The sequence below is a fragment of the Aspergillus multicolor genome (genome assembly GCF_047715735.1).
Source record: "Aspergillus multicolor strain CBS 133.54 unplaced genomic scaffold BDW74scaffold_7, whole genome shotgun sequence".
In the NCBI taxonomy this organism is placed as follows: Eukaryota; Fungi; Ascomycota; class Eurotiomycetes; order Eurotiales; family Aspergillaceae; genus Aspergillus; species Aspergillus multicolor.
This window is the reverse complement of record NW_027395958.1, coordinates 148,689-165,794: the sequence shown is the minus strand read 5'-3', so window position 1 is coordinate 165,794 and position 17,106 is coordinate 148,689. Positions and strand designations below refer to the sequence as shown.

The 17,106-nt window shown below is 51.9% G+C and overlaps 9 protein-coding genes across 9 annotated transcripts; 5 read left to right on the top strand and 4 right to left on the bottom strand.

Annotated features, from left to right (window-relative positions):
• Positions 1-191: 191 nt before the first annotated feature.
• On the top strand, positions 192-1,581 carry BDW74DRAFT_176408 (aldo/keto reductase; the record flags this gene model as incomplete). The annotated part of the gene is made up of 8 exons (XM_073728596.1): positions 192-260; positions 323-469; positions 522-626; positions 696-892; positions 952-1,036; positions 1,092-1,147; positions 1,194-1,339; positions 1,406-1,581. 8 exons carry the CDS (start codon positions 192-194, stop codon positions 1,579-1,581), a joined length of 981 nt encoding a protein of 326 aa, XP_073585524.1.
• Positions 1,582-1,761: 180 nt separating this feature from the next.
• BDW74DRAFT_166936 (SD08430p) lies at positions 1,762-3,539 on the bottom strand (the record flags this gene model as incomplete). Its single annotated transcript, XM_073726622.1, has 2 exons — positions 1,762-2,101; positions 2,149-3,539. 2 exons carry the CDS (start codon positions 3,537-3,539, stop codon positions 1,762-1,764), a joined length of 1,731 nt encoding a protein of 576 aa, XP_073585523.1.
• An 838-nt stretch (positions 3,540-4,377) lies between these two features.
• On the top strand, positions 4,378-5,500 carry BDW74DRAFT_176406 (uncharacterized protein; the record flags this gene model as incomplete). Its single annotated transcript, XM_073728595.1, has 2 exons — positions 4,378-4,450; positions 4,512-5,500. 2 exons carry the CDS (start codon positions 4,378-4,380, stop codon positions 5,498-5,500), a joined length of 1,062 nt encoding a protein of 353 aa, XP_073585522.1.
• A 193-nt stretch (positions 5,501-5,693) lies between these two features.
• Positions 5,694-7,826, bottom strand: BDW74DRAFT_127522 (uncharacterized protein). The gene is made up of 2 exons (XM_073722213.1): positions 6,579-7,826; positions 5,694-6,532 (listed from the first exon to the last, which is right to left on the bottom strand). Exons 1-2 carry the CDS (start codon positions 7,482-7,484, stop codon positions 5,888-5,890), a joined length of 1,551 nt encoding a protein of 516 aa, XP_073585521.1. The 5' UTR covers positions 7,485-7,826; the 3' UTR covers positions 5,694-5,887.
• A 272-nt stretch (positions 7,827-8,098) lies between these two features.
• BDW74DRAFT_149639 (putative esterase/lipase) lies at positions 8,099-9,837 on the bottom strand. The gene has a single exon (XM_073723917.1). The coding sequence runs from the start codon at positions 9,556-9,558 to the stop codon at positions 8,671-8,673; it is 888 nt and encodes a 295-aa protein (XP_073585520.1). The 5' UTR covers positions 9,559-9,837; the 3' UTR covers positions 8,099-8,670.
• Positions 9,838-10,162: 325 nt separating this feature from the next.
• On the top strand, positions 10,163-11,730 carry BDW74DRAFT_176403 (multidomain presynaptic cytomatrix related protein; the record flags this gene model as incomplete). The annotated part of the gene is made up of 7 exons (XM_073728594.1): positions 10,163-10,252; positions 10,305-10,380; positions 10,430-10,439; positions 10,486-10,679; positions 10,736-10,792; positions 10,842-11,534; positions 11,609-11,730. The coding sequence occupies 7 exons, from the start codon at positions 10,163-10,165 to the stop codon at positions 11,728-11,730; spliced, it is 1,242 nt and encodes a 413-aa protein (XP_073585519.1).
• Positions 11,731-12,056: 326 nt separating this feature from the next.
• On the top strand, positions 12,057-13,941 carry BDW74DRAFT_127459 (uncharacterized protein). The gene is made up of 5 exons (XM_073722211.1): positions 12,057-12,449; positions 12,501-12,587; positions 12,639-12,719; positions 12,773-13,337; positions 13,388-13,941. Exons 1-5 carry the CDS (start codon positions 12,325-12,327, stop codon positions 13,682-13,684), a joined length of 1,155 nt encoding a protein of 384 aa, XP_073585518.1. The 5' UTR covers positions 12,057-12,324; the 3' UTR covers positions 13,685-13,941.
• Positions 13,942-15,440, top strand: BDW74DRAFT_127487 (phosphopantothenate--cysteine ligase CAB2). The gene has a single exon (XM_073722212.1). It carries the CDS (start codon positions 14,045-14,047, stop codon positions 15,239-15,241), a length of 1,197 nt encoding a protein of 398 aa, XP_073585517.1. The 5' UTR covers positions 13,942-14,044; the 3' UTR covers positions 15,242-15,440.
• Positions 15,441-15,640: 200 nt separating this feature from the next.
• BDW74DRAFT_176400 (uncharacterized protein) lies at positions 15,641-16,927 on the bottom strand (the record flags this gene model as incomplete). The annotated part of the gene is made up of 3 exons (XM_073728593.1): positions 15,641-16,408; positions 16,460-16,590; positions 16,645-16,927. The coding sequence occupies 3 exons, from the start codon at positions 16,925-16,927 to the stop codon at positions 15,641-15,643; spliced, it is 1,182 nt and encodes a 393-aa protein (XP_073585516.1).
• Positions 16,928-17,106: the final 179 nt, after the last annotated feature.

Genomic DNA, 17,106 nt, shown 5'->3' with positions numbered 1-17,106 from the left:
CTCATCCGTACATAATAGCGACCCCGCCAGACAATCGAGCTCCATCAGAAGGAACCACACTTCCGGAGAAGTATGAAGATCGGGTTCAAATCCGAAGACCCATTCTCTCTGAAGTACATAATGGAGCGCATCAAAAAACGCACCTAGGCAAAGCTTTGATAGAACATTGAATATCTACAAACAACCAAACAATGGCATCGGGAGGGACGTTCAAGCTCAACAGCGGGTATCAGATTCCCGCTGTCGGACTGGGAACATGGGTATGTGCAGCAAAACTGTTTCCGAAGACATCTAAAGCTAAAGGATAACCTCGGGGGCATAGCAATCGAAGCCGAACGAAGTACAAGCGGCGGTAGCTGCTGCGCTGAGAATCGGGTACCGTCACATTGACGCCGCCGCTGTCTACGGCAATGAACGAGAAGTTGGAGATGGGATCAAGGCATCTGGTGTGCCACGTGAGGAGATATTTGTGAGCTCTGGGTCGGCCTTGACAGATTGATGGTTATAGCTAACATGTGAAGCTCACGAGCAAACTATGGAACACTCATCACGATCCTGAGAATGTTGAAGCTGCGGTAGACCGATCGCTCAGCGACCTTCAAACTGATTATCTCGACCTTTACCTTGTTAGTCTTCTGGCTCTACAAACCACAATTCAGGTCAAACATCACTAACACCCGCGCTCGATTATGTAGGTTCACTGGCCTGTTGCCTTCCGCTACTCAACCACAACCATCCAGCCCGTAGACGAGAGGACGGGCTTAATTGACGTTGTGGACGTGCCGATTAAAGACACATGGGCTGCAATGGAGGCACTGGTAGCGAAGGGGAAAATTCGGTCAATTGGAGTCAGTAACTTCACTCGCGAGAAGATCGAAAAGCTCCTCAAGACGTACGTTCATTACTCTTCATACGACGTATCGTCTGTTCTGATCAGATGTGGTGTTTTAGGGCAAAAATACCACCCGCAGTCAACCAGATCGAAGCCCATCCCTATCTCCAACAAAGAGACTTACTTGAATGGTCCAAGGAGCAGGTAAATGACCAACATACTCACGGTATACAAAACGTCTGCTAAAAATATCAACTAGGACATTCTAATAACCGGGTACTCGCCCCTAGGAAACAACATCTACAACATCCCTCGGTAAGCACGCTACTGATACCCCACAAATCGACTCTGACAGCAATAGAACCGTCGACGACCCCCGTGTGATCCAGATCGCCGAGTCCCTCAACAAAACCCCGGCCCAGGTCCTAATTAGCTGGGCCGTCCAACGGGGAACAGCCGTGCTCCCGAAATCCGTAACCCCAGAGCGAATCGAGAGCAATTTCCAAGGTTCGTACCACACCTCTGGTCCTGCACAGAAGACACGAGGTCAACACTGACTGCTCGACTAAATAGACTTCGTTCTACCCGAGGACGCATTCCAGGCTATCCAGTCGCTGGAAAGACATCAGCGGATGAACTTCCCTGCCCGGCTGGGAGTGGATATCTTTGGCGAGGCCGGGGAGGAGAGTGTGAAGAGAAGCGCGCTAGAGTGGGCTGAGGGACAGAGACTTTTGAAGGCTCAGGCTTGATCCTGGTTGGGATAAATTATCCTGTATAGATCTATAAGGGCCCCGTTACTTTGTTGATAGGATAGATGTGGCCAATCATGAAGAAACTGATTGTCTTGAAGATATGAGTCTAGTATACTCTTCATACGACATATTGCACATTCATCTCTATCCATATTACTCTTCTAAACTCCAGACAAATCAATCCCGGCCAGGAGCCAACCTCCAAGCCCGTAACGGCAAAGCCTGCAACTTTAGAACAGCTGGCTTGATGAACATGACAAAGGTGATGGTCCCAACCAGGACGCAAAGGATATTCGTCAAATAGTAGCCATCGCGAGTGATGTTGCAGGTACCCCCGCCGTCAACGCAGCGGGCCCGATCAGGCTCGACAGCGCACGAGAAAGGAGATGTGACGAGGTCGCCTTTTAGAGAGTCTAGGGCGGGAGTCTGGGAAGGTGGGATGCAAGTAGCTTCGGTGAGCATGTCGACGAGCTTCAGGATGAAGTAGCGCGGGAATGTACCGCCGAGGTTTGAGACTCTAAGGTATTGTTAGTAAATGTAGAGAGATGTAGGGAGGGAACGTACGTTGCTAGCATGGTCATATAAGTACCACCGATAGCAGGGTCAGAAACGCGAGCGTGGAATGCGGACACTGCAACAAACATGATCGTGTTCATGAATGTAGAAGCAACATGCTCGAGGATCACAGTCACTATGTACCAGGTTGGGACTTCCGCGGCCGCTGGGTAGATCATGACAGTGAGCTGGGCGAGAATAGCAGAGACAAGTCTGCCGACGAATGCCCAGCACCAGAGACGCATTGGGGTGTACTCGGTTGACCATTTACCGGCATAGTAGCCTAGACCAATCTCAAAGGGAAAGTCAATGAGAACGACCAGAGCCATGTTGTCCTGGCCGAAGCCCTTGTCCAGAAGCTTCAAGCTGGTCACTCCGTCGTTGGCCTGGAAGCCGATCTTGGCAATCAGATGGACCAGGATGATTGTCTGGACGTTCTTGAGCTTCAGCACGCTCCACATGCTGCGGTAGACGGCCGAGATGCTGTCGCGCTCGGAGACCTGGTCTTCCTTTTTCATGACAGCTAGGCATGTGGTTACAACCAGATATGCCCATCCCCAGATTGTGAGATAGGTGCCGAGAGAAAGGAGGCCGTCGTCGGCGGGAACGGTCCGGAACCATCGGTTTGCAAAGTCCTTTGAGTTGAACGCGAGGAAGACCGTATAGGACAGGAAATGACCAGCCGTCAGGCCGACAGTCTGCGCGGTAGAAGCGTAGGAGATGTTAGGCGGCGACATGAGCGTAATCGCCCACCCATCCACGGCAATGTCCTGGGTGGCGCAGAAAAACACCAGCAGGAACCACCAGTAGGTAAAATTCCACACGCCGGCTCCGCCATTGGCACCGGCCTCCTTCATCATGTCTTCAATGTGTCCTCCAAGGTAGATCATGGCCAGCCCGGCAATGACCTGGACGGGGGTGATCCAACTCTTTCGGCGGCCAAACCGGCGACTCCATACCGCGTCCACTATAGGACTCCATAGTAATTTGAGCGAGTAGGGGTAGGAAGCTAGCGAAAAGACACCGATTTGCCCGTAGGAAAGGTACGGCTTGAGCAGAAACGGAACCGACCCTGTCGCCAATCCCATCGGGACACCCTGAAGAAAGTATAGCAGGCATAGCACCAGGAAGTTCCTCTTATCACTCGCCGGAAGATCGGTAAAGCTTGTAGTTGACATCCCAGGCGTTTGCGGAGTCACCGGCGGGTCTTGGTCGAGGGTGAAGCTTGATCTGGACATGAAGCGATCTGCCCGTGAGGACGAGGACTCGGCGGAGGTGTCCCGCTTGCGCATTTCAATGTTGGAATTCATTTCGCCGTGAGCGTTCCCGTTCTGGCCGGTCGCAACGCTGAGATTAGGCTTTGACCGACGTTTGGAAACAGTGTTGTTCTTGCGCTTCATCTGTGTGCTACGTCCGCGGTGGGAGGACGATGCGTCGCCGAGGAGTCGCGTGCCGGGGTCTGTGTCAGAGGAGTACGCGTCGGGTTCGGATTCGGATGACGAAACGTGGAATTGGCCTCCGGCTGCTGATCGTTGTGCGTCTGCGCGTTCCGGATCACCTCTGGTGCATGCTAAGGTCTGGAGCTCGACGTCTGGGTGAGTAGTGGACGGGCGGCGGTGGTAAGGATCCTGGACATGGACGACAAAGGGAGAGAGAGGAGAGATGGGCGAGGAGAGATGGGCGAGGAGAGAGAAGGACGGGGGGTTCGGATCGTCCTGGCTCGAGCGGTGCATGCGAGGGGAGAATAATGGAGAAATAATGGGGATTATTGGAGTGGCGGATCTGGCAAGCTGGCCTCTCTGGAATTTCCCAGGGACCCGGCTGGACCCTTTGGATCTTGCGGCACTGGGCAGGTTTCAGGCTTCAGTTCGCGATGACCTGCAGGACCGTCATACAGTTTTCTAGAAAATGGATTCTTCAGAGTTCACTTCTTCTGGGAGTTGCTAATATTCTCCGATTACTTTTGCGGCATTGTGCTGATCCTGGGTCTTTATAACTGAGTCTGACTCGGGCCATACACAAGTCAATGCGCACAACGAAAACGTTTTTGAATCAATAAAAACCACTACTTATTACAAGCTCCGACAAGTACCATAGAATAGCGTACCAAAGTCTTGGTTTGAAAATAAGAGCAGGGATAGCATAGATATGCTTAAGAGTCACGTGACTATATACCAAAACGACCGCCCCGATGCGCCGAACCCAAACAAACATCGATACCACAAGATAAACATCACAATGGACCTAAATGACCCAACGACACAGTTAGAGGAAGAGCTGGATACGGACATATCTAATATCCGCCGCGAGAGTGTGTGCCCAACCATTTCCTTAGATAACACCAACATCAGCTAACCCCTACCTCATCGCAGTCCGCAAGCTCCAGAGACGCCGCCGCTTCCTTGCATCAAGCGTCCTCTCCTCTGAGGCCCTACAGAAATGCCAGAAATCTCAACAGCCTTCCACATCGACCGCTGTCTCGAGCCTAAACGAAGACATCTCCCCGCTCGTCCGCGCCGCAGGCTCACACACCCAGTCGAACCACCACCGCATCGCTTTCTCCACGACTACATTCCCATTCAAGGATCCCTCCCCGGTATTTGACGGCGAGAGCGAGAAAGATTCCAAGAATCTTCTGGGTGTGCGCATCGACATCTGCATCCGGAATGGCCGCTTTACGAAACCGTACTACCTCCTCCTACACAAGGTGCGCGCAGCCGAAGACGCAGAGAAGAACAAGCCCGAGATACGGCTGAAGGTCCACCGACACACAATACCCGCGTTCATACCAGTGCAGCGACTTGAGCGTATACTACTGCCCCAACCTGACCCGATACCGGTCCCCGACGATGGCGGTGGCGCTACAGAACCGCTGAAGAAGAAACCGAAGCCTGCGCCCCGCCAACAAAGCCTCCAGATGTTCATCCGTGAGATAAAGCGGCAGCTTGTCTCGTGGCATATGCGGTTGGATGCGATCCATCACATCCGGGAGCAGCTAGGTATTGTCCGGAGGGGGGTGGATCCTTACCCGGACGACGAGGAGGATGGGCCGTGGGATAGAGATATGCTTGTTGATGTGGGATTTGATTCTGGCCTTGGAGAAACAAGGATAAAGAAGAACAATTACGGGATCGCGTCGTTTTCGCCCACGGCGCTAGAGGCGGCGTATGTCCGGGTGGAGTGGGAGGACGGCCGAGTTGGGCGGTTTAAGATCTCCGACGCGGGAACCGTTGAGCGGGCGGTTGTTATCGGTGATGAGGGGAGAGACAAGGCGCTGGAAGCTGCACTTACCGGGGGCGATAGGAGTGTGCTTACAATCTTAGACCGCTTGAAAAAAGGACGCGTCATCCGGACGAGATAGCGATGGGGACTCGAATACGGGTTAGTCGTTGACTGTCAATATATGAAGTTCAATTAGTATATTTATGATCTCAATGGCCATCTCTTCTATCCTGAATATATCTATCGAATCAGACAGAAGATCCAGTCATCCGGAATCAAGAAGGGTATGCACAAAAAATGGTTATCATGAGGCCGTTCCAAATATATCCACCCAAATATGATAAATAAATGACCATAAGAAAGGTAGAGTGGCCGGCAAATTACAAAGTATATGGCACACACTATTCCGACAAGAGAAGTGATGAGATGATCCGCTGGTGTATAATGCCGCTTTGATAATGCGAGAGATTAGGAAAAGGGTATCATGGTGACATCAGTTCGTAAGCTTGGGTGTAGATGTGGGGGGTCAAGTGTTCTTCTGGTGCTGGGCTGATGCTTCTGCTTCGGTCTCGTTGTCCGGATCTGAGACGCAAATGGCTGAGTCGCGGGTATCAGACTGTGAGTCTGTAAATGATAGCGGGGGTAGAGGGCCGTAGGGGTTTCCGTCTTTTGCTTCGAGTTTCTTTCGTAATATAGCCTCTTCGAGGACCCATTTATGGCGAAGCTTCGTCTTCTTCGCGTTGAGTGCTTCGAGTGTGGTTGCTTCCTCCTTTTGGTGTTCCTTTTGGAGCTCGGTAATTTCAGCCGCATGCTTTTCAATCATGGTATCGAGTTCTCGGTCCATCCGAGCGATGGCTTCCTGCAGACGGATCTCTTGACGGTCTCTGAGAACTTTGATTTTGGCGGCATGAAGTTCAGACATGGACTCGTAGTCGTGATATTCCTGGGCTAGCTGAGCTTTGTGTTGCTGTGTATAGCTGCGACTGGGTGTTGTCAGGTCGGATCCTGAGAAGGATGGGGAACGCGAGTCCGGTGGGCTGGAGCTGCTGAGATATCCCTCCATGTACTTGATGCGCGTTCGGGAATTTGTTTTGGCCCTTTCGAATTCCCGCATTTGCTCCATTTCAACAACCAGTTGTCGCTCTTCCATGCGAGCGGCGTCCGTCATGTTCTGAAAGTCGTCAGTAAGCTTCGTTGACTATGATAAACGGACATACCTTTTCGCGCTTCTCATCCTCCAACTGGCGATTTTGCGCTAGTTTCTCATCAATCTTCGGTCGCTGCGCCCGTCGGAGCTCACTGATGAGATTGTTTTGAAATGAGACGTGCAAATTCCTTTCCGATGTTTGAGTTTCCCGCAGCTGTTTCAGTTCAGAGTTCCCTAAGCTTCGCAGGAGGGCTTCATGATCGAACACTGGGACCTCAAGCTTCAACTTTTCCTCCTCGTTTTCTGAAGAGACTGACCGGCCTGTGTCGTTCGGGTTTGACTCAACGTAGACCTTTTCAACACCTTCCGCATCCTTCGTGACAGTAATCTGGGCGGCAGGTGGTAGTAGTACCGAAGAGGGCGTCCTCCGGCGCTTCCGAAATGGTATCTTGTCGATTGCATGTTTGATGCCTGACCGCCGTCTCTCTTTTTTCTTGTCACTTCCGGATATCACACTCAGGAAAGAGCTATTAGTCCCCGATGGCCTGATGGCAGCGCTATCGGTTCTTTGTGCCAGCCTACTTTCACTCGAGCAGTAGGAAGTCGGGCGTGTAGAAAGTGAGCCAACTGAGCGGGTGCTTCCGCCTATAACCGGCGGGTTGGACGAGAGAGTATATTCGGAAAGTGACGTAGCGAGCTGTTCAAGGGCTGGAGAATTGTGCGTGGTTTCGTACATCGAGTGGCGACCGGTCGAGGAGCTGGAAGAGAGGGTCGGGGACGAGAGATCCACCATTCCGGACGCAATCGAGGCAGCCAAAGATGCCACAATCTCGATCTCCGGAATTTTCAGCCCTAGCTCTTTCGCTTGAGCCTCCAACCTCTGCTGTTGCTCAATTTCCTCCTCTTCAGACGACAGGGAAAGAACTTCTCTGCGGTATTGCTCCTCATCAATACCAGTAGACTTTGTCGACTCCATGACGCAGTTGCAAATTCCTTTATTCCCCGCCGCGCATGTAGCGCATTCATCAACAATGTATTTATCGGGCGGAGGTTTGAAGGTGAGCTGCAACAAAGACCCCTATATGCGACAGGTCGACCGGCGGAAAAGGGTGGTGGGAGAGCTATCGGATCGCGCAACGCTCATCGGCTCGTCCACGGTACCTGACGCACGGTGGACGAGAAGTAATTGCCCCAGAGCAGCATTCGACTTGCGGGAGAAAGAGAAGATTCGAAATTTATTGATTGTTGGGTTTTGAGAGGGACCGGCGGAAGAGGAAGAACACGAGAGGGGAGCGCAACCCGGCCGTGGACAGTGAATCGATAGTGTAGCGATGGAGAACTGGAGCTGCGGATCGTTAGTGAACGCAACTGACGACCTGATTTGGGCGTCGAGTGCGGGATCCTCCTAATTAACGGGATTTAGGAGCATATTACGGAGGACTTTCTTCACAATAATCTTGTTAGTTGGGCCCTGTTTGCAAAAGGACCCGCCTGACCGAATCATGATTACGCTGCCACCGGCAAAGCGCCTCCACGACATGCAGTCAGGAGGGACCGTTCGCTTTTGTTTCTTGTCGGACGTTATGCAAACAAAAACAGCAGAACTCTGTGCGTTGGACGCGTCCGAATATTCAGGCCCTGAGTAGTAGATTAGTAGTGAGTACTAGTGTGATGACGGGCCATGGTCGTGGGGAAAGGGGAGAGCCATGGTTTCAGCCCACTACTAGACTGCATCACTTGGCTAAGTTGGCTCTGGTTCAGGCACCGCGGCTTCAGATTGTCAGGGGAGTGGGACTCTGCACTGTTGCACATGAGTTGTTGATCTACATCACTGCTTGTCTCACTCAAACGTATACCATTTCAAATCAGCCTTTGCGGGCTCCATACAACTGCTGTTTGTCCTAAATAGTCCGCGCATCATGGACTGACATAGCCTAGTGTAATGCTTGTGGCAAAGCACATGCATTCCGGCCTGTAGGAAATCATAAATTGAAGCTATCGGTGGGCCTTGCGATAAGATCCCGTGATGAGTTCTCCCCGAGTCCCGAGCCATCCTGGGATCCCCGCGGCTGTCAGCTTACGCTGTCAAAGGTTGACAAGGGGACGTGCAGCTAGCAGCAATGGCCTTTGTTCACCGTAAGTCAACCATGGAGACAAAGCTATCACCGCCCATTCAGCATAGCAACAACCATGTCGTATGCTTTGTCTCTTGCTTCTCGTCCCACCGCGTTTTTTGGCGATACGTTCCAGCCGTGATTGCAGCCATCCATTCTCGCGGCGACCACCTCGCGACCGCCCTCGTCCCTTATTTTCACCGCCAGTTGTTCGGCTTCTAGCGCTAGACTGTCACCGGCTGCCGTTATAATCAGGATGCGGTCTGGGAAACAATCCGGCTGGGCATAATAGGGTGAGATCCGCGGGTCCTTCGGGTTATGCGATGAAGGGATATAGCATGCGTCAAAAAGCCGAGACAGACGCGGGGAAAGAGGCTTTCCTGTAGGGTCCGGTGCGGTTTTGGAGCCAGGCTCAGTAGCGAGGTCTATCGGGGGATAGAATGTAAGTACAGCATGGAAGGTCTGCCGAGGGAAGAGAGTCGATGCCGCCAGAGCGAGATTGCCCCCTGCGCTGAAGCCCGAGAGTGCAATTCGAGCGCGATCGAACCTTTCCGGCTGCTGTAGTATCCAGTTGACGACATCTTCTACGTCGTTGAGTGCCGCGGGGAATGGGTTCTCTGGAGCAAGTCGATACTGGACGTCTAGAACTGTATAAGCTGTTCTCTGGCTCACTAGGCGACAAAATTCATCGTCTTGTCCATGGAAGGGGAAGACAAATCCGCTCCCGTGGAAGTTGATGAGGACGGCGCCTGGCTCTGATACATTGTCAGACTTGTAGACGTGCGCTTTGATATTTCTCCCAGAATCCCTAGATTGAATTTGTAGAATCTCATCTGGCTTCGGGTTGGATCTCCGACCAACGATGGCCCTCAATAGGAGCACAACCAGCTTGCGATATAGGTATGTAAGGAAGAACATGACGCGACAACTGAGCATTCAAGTGGCAGAAAGAAGTCAAATTAGACTGTCCATCCTGAAGAGTCGATGATGCCATATCGCAAATTGACTCGGAGTTGGAACCTCTTTAGGCAGGGCCATAACAAAACTGGTTGTTATCCCGACCGAAGACAACGGGAGGGAAATCCGCCATCTTGCAAGTTGCAAGTATAGCCGCATCAAAGGGCAAGGCTCTTCAATTGATGGACACAGTACTGTTGAGATTCATGAAGAAGCTCAAGTAAAGCGCAGCCTACGCGCGAGGAAGCCCAGAACAACCCTGCAAGTGACAAGGGCAGACCAAAATACGAGTCATGTGCCGCATGACAACATGAGGTCGTGGCTATAAATCAAACTCGGTGGTTTTCTTCGACATGCCCTTATTGCAACAGGCTCTATCTTCTGCCCACGCCAAATCATCAACTGCGCCAACCGCTTTCATCTTCGCCTCCATCGCATAACAATCATCGACATATTCGTTGCTCTTTCGCTGAATCTCAAGAGTAGCTGCATATACTGACTGCGATATTCCATCATATCGCAGACCCCCTGCGCTATCGACTGATATTTTCCGAGTTGCATGCAGCACCTGTAGGTACTCATCATGCCGTCTCCTGCCCAGCCAGCGAACACCAAGTTCACGGTGCTCGTACGCCTCCCTTTCCCTAGGGGTGGCTTTGTGGATCCTCCACCGGTAAGCTCTTCAAGACCTGTACTTGCGGACAACTACTTACTATTGTTTCCAGGTGGAATGGAATGCCGCCAAGGACCAAGCCCTTTGGGACATTCTTTCCCGCCCGTCAAAGGGAAATGATATAGACTGTATGCATGACCGCAGATTTCCACTCCAGCACTTACTAATATCACATAGGGAAAGCACTGTATGGACTACAAGGTTCTGTGCCTGTTACAAACTAACTTTCACAGTGCAGAGAACTTTGATGTGACTCTCCAGTTTCTCCTCCAGCAAGCGGCGTGGCTGTACGATCGCCAACTATCGCAAGTCCGCGCGCAGATGCGCAAAGTGCCCAACCCTCATTCAAACACCCCTTCTCCAGCCCCAGGCTCAATATATGCCAGCACGTCCCTAGGGCAGCCAACTAAAACTGGACAAGGCAGCAGTAAGACTACTAGCCATAGTCCTTCGTTCTCGCTTGGATGGCTAATCTACTGTCAGACTCGCGGGCTCCCTCTCGGCTGGCCTCACAGACCAAAGAGACTCCGCCGATACGTGGTAAGCATTGTTTGCTCATATGATCTTTTAGCCGTCTGACTCTATGTAGCGCCAATCCCTCGACGTACTAGTTCTGGGAATACCGTGCAGCAGATCAAGGCCCAGGCGTCGCATCCAGGGACCCCGACTTTAGAGACAAAGGAGCCGAGGTGGGAAAGTCAGGTCCGAGGGTTTTCGACCAGCAGGCGCGAGAAAACCCCAATTAGCGCTACTCAGAAATCACCGGCGCTTGAAGAAGAAGATCTAACATCTAGCTCATCCGAGTCTAATTCTGACGACGACAGCGATGCTGCAGCAGGAAGAAAGGGCATGGGCTTTAAACGCTTTGGACGCTTCTCCATTCATCGGCCGGTTTTACGAGACGATGACGATGACGATTATGAATCTCCAGCCTTTCTTCCACTTTCTCGAGGCCATGAATCTGCGTCCCATGGGGCGTCAGGCCACGACCTCAGTACAACCCTTAGAATGGAGCAGGAGGGTGTATGCACGGTGCAGCGAAGAGTAACCGCGCCGCCTCTTGCCTTGAGGAAGTCGATTACCACGGAGTCATCTGAGAGTTCTATCAGCTCTGGCGTACCAGCTACCCGTACTCGTGCTCAGAGAAGCAATCACATAAACCATGCTAATTCTCGACGGACCGGGGAAGTTCCCCCGATGAGTCCACGGCGGTCTACAATTTCTGGAAGAGATATCAGCGACGGAACACCTAGTATGGGGAGCAGCTTTAGCGATCTAGATGGTAAGGCCGGATCCGTTCTCTAACTCCGAATGTTCTTTGGGAGTTTATCTATGCTGACATGCGCCAACCAATAGGAGACACCAGTGTCACACAATCAATGCTCGAGGAGGCTCTCTTGAGCAATATGCAACACGGTGGAATGGCGAGTCGGATGAGCACAATCAGCCAAGCGCTTCGCAGCCGCTATCTTCCTTGATCGCCGTGTTGTTTTTGGGAAATGGCACGTAAAAGTACTCGTTCTGCTTGGATTAACTGGCTAGTAAACGGTAATCGATACATCAGACGAGTTCGAAAAACCTCCGCTCCGTATGTAGTAAGTTAAGCTGCGATGTCAGCGTTCTTCTTTTCGAATGAAGCCTAACCACTTGCAGCACGGAGCTGCCGAAGTGGCAGGTTTAGGTTCAAGCTCAGGCTTCTGCTGTGTCAGCTCAGAACCTAGCTTCGGCTATAGAGACGTTCGTTATTGATATTTCTATCAGCCCAGTGTCACGATCACGATGTTTCTGCTTGGCAGCTTCGTGTTTTCAAGCGTTACTCTTCAGAAACCTGGTATTGATGACAGACTAACGCAATCTGCTGACAACTCGGCGAAGCCATTCGGCATGAACATCACGGACATATCTCGAGATGCAAGAGGAGACTCTCCTATATAGATTCAACCAAATCGTATAAAGAATCAGGTTTTCTCTCTGGAAAATGGAACCATTCTCTACAAATTTCGGGCCATCAAACAGCACAAGCACTTGATTTCGCTTATAACTCTGTTCAAGAAGCTATAGCTACTTTAAGCATGTCTTTCTGGACCTTCGCACCCGAGCCCAAGACCCGTCTAGGGTATCATCGAATTCTCTCCCCAACTGCGGGCATCAAAGTTTCTCCTCTATGTCTGGGAGGAATGAACTTTGGCGAAGGCTGGTGGGTGAACACATATAATGATTTGCCAATCTGTGACTAAATCTGTATCAGGGAGAGCTTCATGGGAAAATGCAGTAAAAAGGAAGCATTCGCGTTGATGGATGCATTCTATGACCTGGGTGGCAATTTCATCGATACGTATGCTTCCATGACTCCTTGTCTGTGCACAAGGTGGCTAACCTTGCATAGCGCCAACAACTACCAAGAAGGCGACTCGGAGAGATGGATCGGGGAGTGGATGGAGACGCGTGGAAATCGAGATCAGATTGTGTATGTCTTTTCTCATCAATTTCAGGAAGCTCGCACTAATCTGGTGCATGTAGGATCGCTACCAAATACACGACTGGCTTCCGTGACTCGCACATCGACACTGAACGGATCCAAACCAATTTTGTCGGAAATTCTATGAAATCCCTTCAGGTCTCGGTCAAGCACAGCCTGAAACATCTACGCACCGATTACATTGACCTGCTTTACGTGCATTGGTGGGACTTTACCACTGGGGTCGAGGAAGTCATGCATGGTCTGAACGCCCTTATTACTGCAGGCAAAGTGCTGTACCTAGGCGTGTCAGATACACCGACCTGGGTCGTTGTGAAGGCAAATGACTACGCACGTGCGAACGGCCTGCGCCCTTTCTCTGTTTACCAAGGCCTGTGGAATCCACTGCGTCGTGATATGGAGAGTGAGATTATCCCCATGTGCCGGGACCAAGGTATGGGTATAGCCCCATGGGGACCTCTTGCCCAAGGCAAGCTAAAGACTGCTGAGGCTCGGGAGCTTACGGGTGGAGGACGGTCGGATGGCGACATGTCGGAGAATGAGATTCGCGTGTCAGATGCTCTTGACGAAATTGCGAAGAGCAAGAACACAACTCTTCCGGCTGTGGTATGTACTATCGCTCACCAAGCAGTCCTGAGTATGACTGACATTAACAGGCCCTTGCATATCTGCTCCACAAGACACCGTATGTGTTTCCGATCATCGGACAGAGAAAGATCGAGCATCTCAAGGCCAATGTGGAAGCTCTTGAAATTGAGCTGAGCAAGCAGGATATGGACAAGGTCGATACGGCGGTGCCGTTCAATCCAGGATTTCCCATGGACTTCATTTTCCAGGGCAAGTATGACTTGACCCTAACCGCTGCCGATGTGCCCTTGGTGCGGAAGGCCGCCCACATTGAAGCGCCCCCTCACCAGCAAGCTATCCCCGCGAAGAAGTCGCTGCATAATTAGATAGCTTGTTTGATATTGGTTGTTAAGTGCAATGGAAATTGGTTTATCCCGAGAAAAGTCCGAGGCAAATCATGTGCTTCCTCCTACCGCAAGCCGAAGACAGCCTAGCTCCGCGTAGCTCATCCTCGGCAATCGTCGGCCGCATTTATCTACCAGAGGGACTGTTCTGACATCAGCGGCACGTCTAGTACGTCGTACAAAAGAGAACGATCTAGTGAAGCTCATTTTTACGGACTCCGCGATTTAAAGAGGTATGGCGTCCGGAGGCTGCCCGTCTGAGATTTCTCCTTTTCTCTCGCAATCTTGATCTCTCTAATCGGCATCGCTACAGAAGGGTCCGCCCTAACCCCGCCTAAGGAAATGTCGCCCGCAGACAGCGAGTCCGCCTACTTCAACAACTACCCTCCACCAAAAGCCCTCCCCAAACATGAATCGCTAGCCAGATCATTCATCGAATACCATGTCGAGTCCAACCGGCGCGTGGTGCTCGTCACCTCCGGAGGAACAACAGTCCCGCTCGAGAACCAAACCGTCCGCTTCATCGACAACTTCTCCGCAGGAACCCGCGGTGCGACATCCGCGGAGTACTTCTTGCAGCAGGGGTATGCGGTGATCTTCCTGCACCGACAATTCAGTCTGCTGCCCTATTCCCGGCATTACAGCCACTCGACCAACTGCTTCTTGGACTTCATGGACGAAGCTTCGCCGAGCGATGCCAGCAGTTCAGACCACGGCCCGATCGTGGTGCGCAACGAGTACCAGAATGAAATGCGCGATGTCCTGCGCAAGTATAAATACGCCAAACAGAACAACCTCCTTCTTTTGCTTCCTTTTACCACTGTCTCAGAATACCTTTTCGAACTGCGCATGCTTGCGAAATGCATGAACCCGCTCGGTCCGAATGCGCTCTTCTACCTCGCCGCGGCGGTTAGCGACTTCTTCATCCCGCGCGACCGCATGGCAGAGCACAAAATCCAGTCGTCCGAGATACCCAAGGAATTCCAAAGCCACGAGGAGGCCGTCGGCGCTGACGACATTTACACGGGCGGGTTTGAGCAGAAGCAAGAGTCTAGCAAGAAGCTCGTCGTCAACTTGGACCCGGTTCCCAAATTCCTCCACCAGCTCGTCAACGGCTGGTCGCCGGAGGGGAGCATGATCGTTTCCTTCAAGCTCGAGACGGATCCTAGCCTCCTTGTCTACAAGGCTCAGACGGCGCTCGAGAGGTACGCTCACCACCTGGTAATTGGAAACTTGCTGTCGACCAGGAAATGGGAGGTCGTCTTTGTCACACCGAATCCGCCGCATGAGCGATGGATTCGAGTGCCCAAGTCACGCCGGAGTAAGAGCATTTCTGGTGTTGAAGACCAGGTTGGAAAGGCCGAGGCGGCGAAGCGGTCATTGACAGAGCAAACCTCGACGGCTCCTGATGGTGAACAGCTGCCTAAGGAGGACGAGACTGGGCATGTCACAACCCGCGAGGGCACGGAGATCGAAAGCTTGATTATTCCAGAGCTGGTCAAGCTGCATACGGACATGATTGGAAAGTTCAAGCGATAGAGAACAAACCGTCTCTGCTCTATATTCTTAATATACCTCGTTTTGCTGTGTATATATATGCTTTCGTAAGGCCAAAGATTATATATATTGGTCCGCGTTATCGGTCCTCCATTAATGGTCTGAACTGGCCATGCAGCTCTTCCGACTCAAGTCCTGTGCTCGAGCAAGGACACTGACTGGGCAGGAATCGTTTCTTCTTGCCCCTATTGCCAGGCCAACCAGCCGATGGCATATGTTGCTCTGGTCACCAACATTATTACAAGATTGAATGTGAGTTCGTGATGCCTTCCAGGCTCGCTTTTAGCCACCAGTATGACCAGGCTTGGTCAGAGTTTCAGCCAGCCAGGTACAGATTTCATCGAGCTAATCCATCAAATGGTTTCAAATTCATTAGCTTCATTATAATATAATTCCCGCTTTCCTGAACGACCCGAAAGCTTCCAACCAACCCTCAAGGGGGTCACGCTGCTCCTTGAACCCAACAGCTCTCAGTCGCTCCGCACTGAATTGCCTATCGAACCCTAACCACCATCCGAACGAATCCAACTGCTTGTTTCCAGCTCCAACGCCGCCCGTTAATGCTTTTGGCTTGCCGTTCTCGGCGAAGAGGTGGCTATATCTCTCAATGTACTCCCCCGGCTTCAGACCATCATCCGCATCCCCGACCGGCCCAACACCCTTGAGCCCAAACCACGCCGCAATCCCGGGCCACAGAGCGCTTGCACTGACCGGCTTATCGTTATCTAGCATGTTGATGATTTTTCCTCCGCACGCCTTGGGGTTTATCGCTGCGTGGATTGCGATTTTACCAAGGGTTGGACCGGACACAGGCGTGAACAGCGATTTGTATCCGGCTTCGTTTCCTGGGTATGGAATTTCCACTTCCCTTCCTTCGGACAGTGCGTCTCGGTAGTTGAATGCGTATAGAGAGAGATACTGCGCCCAATGGAGAGCAAGAGAAAAACCCGAGCCGTTCGGCGTGAACCCAACCACGGCATCGGGGCAAAGTTCGCTCCACGTCCAGCCTCGTCCTTCGCTCGCCTCTGTCAGGATCTTCCGAATCCATGGATACGCGACTGTTTTGGCGTAATCTTCTGGTAGCGTGTCGGCCATGGACTCGGTCAATGGTGGTTGGAAGACGCCGCCGGCGATGTAGATGCCGTAGCCCTAATTGCGCGTTAGTACAAATCGGCTTTGAACGACGGGTGATATACGAACTCTTGAGCCACCGGGGTAGACGAATGCTTGTAGGTTTGGGGCAAGGGTGTTTAGTGCATTGGCGACTCGCCGCACCATGTCGCAGTTCTGGGTGCATTCTTGGATGTGGTCGCCGTTGAATGGTGAGAATACTGGTGGAATTACTCAGTAAGTGTCCGATTCAGATGGGGCCAGAGGCAAAGTACCGAAATAGAAGACATGCGTGATACTCGCGGCATCCTTGACTTTTTCCCGCAGCTGGTTCGCCAGATTATCGGCCGTCCCTCGTAGGAGATTGACACCAGATACGATCTCGAGCGTCGGCCGGTCTGGACCTGAGGGTAGATGCAGGTCGGACTCGGATACAGGGCGATTGAGGACGGCGGTGATGCGGGAGAAGGGACTGGATGGGGCGAGGAGTTGGTTTAGAGTCGCCCAGCCAAGGAGGCCGGCTGCCCCGAAGACAATTGCGTGGTTATTTGACGCCATCCCTGCTATACCGTATATCTTTGCTGCTTTTCTATGTCTATTGGCTAAGGGACTAATCTACTGTTTAAATATGAAGCTCGCACGTTTGACTCAAGATGACTCATGTGGAATTAAATAGTCGGTTACCCCTTTGGTCATAAAATTGAGGCTATGTTTTGGTTCTTTTCTCCACAATTCAA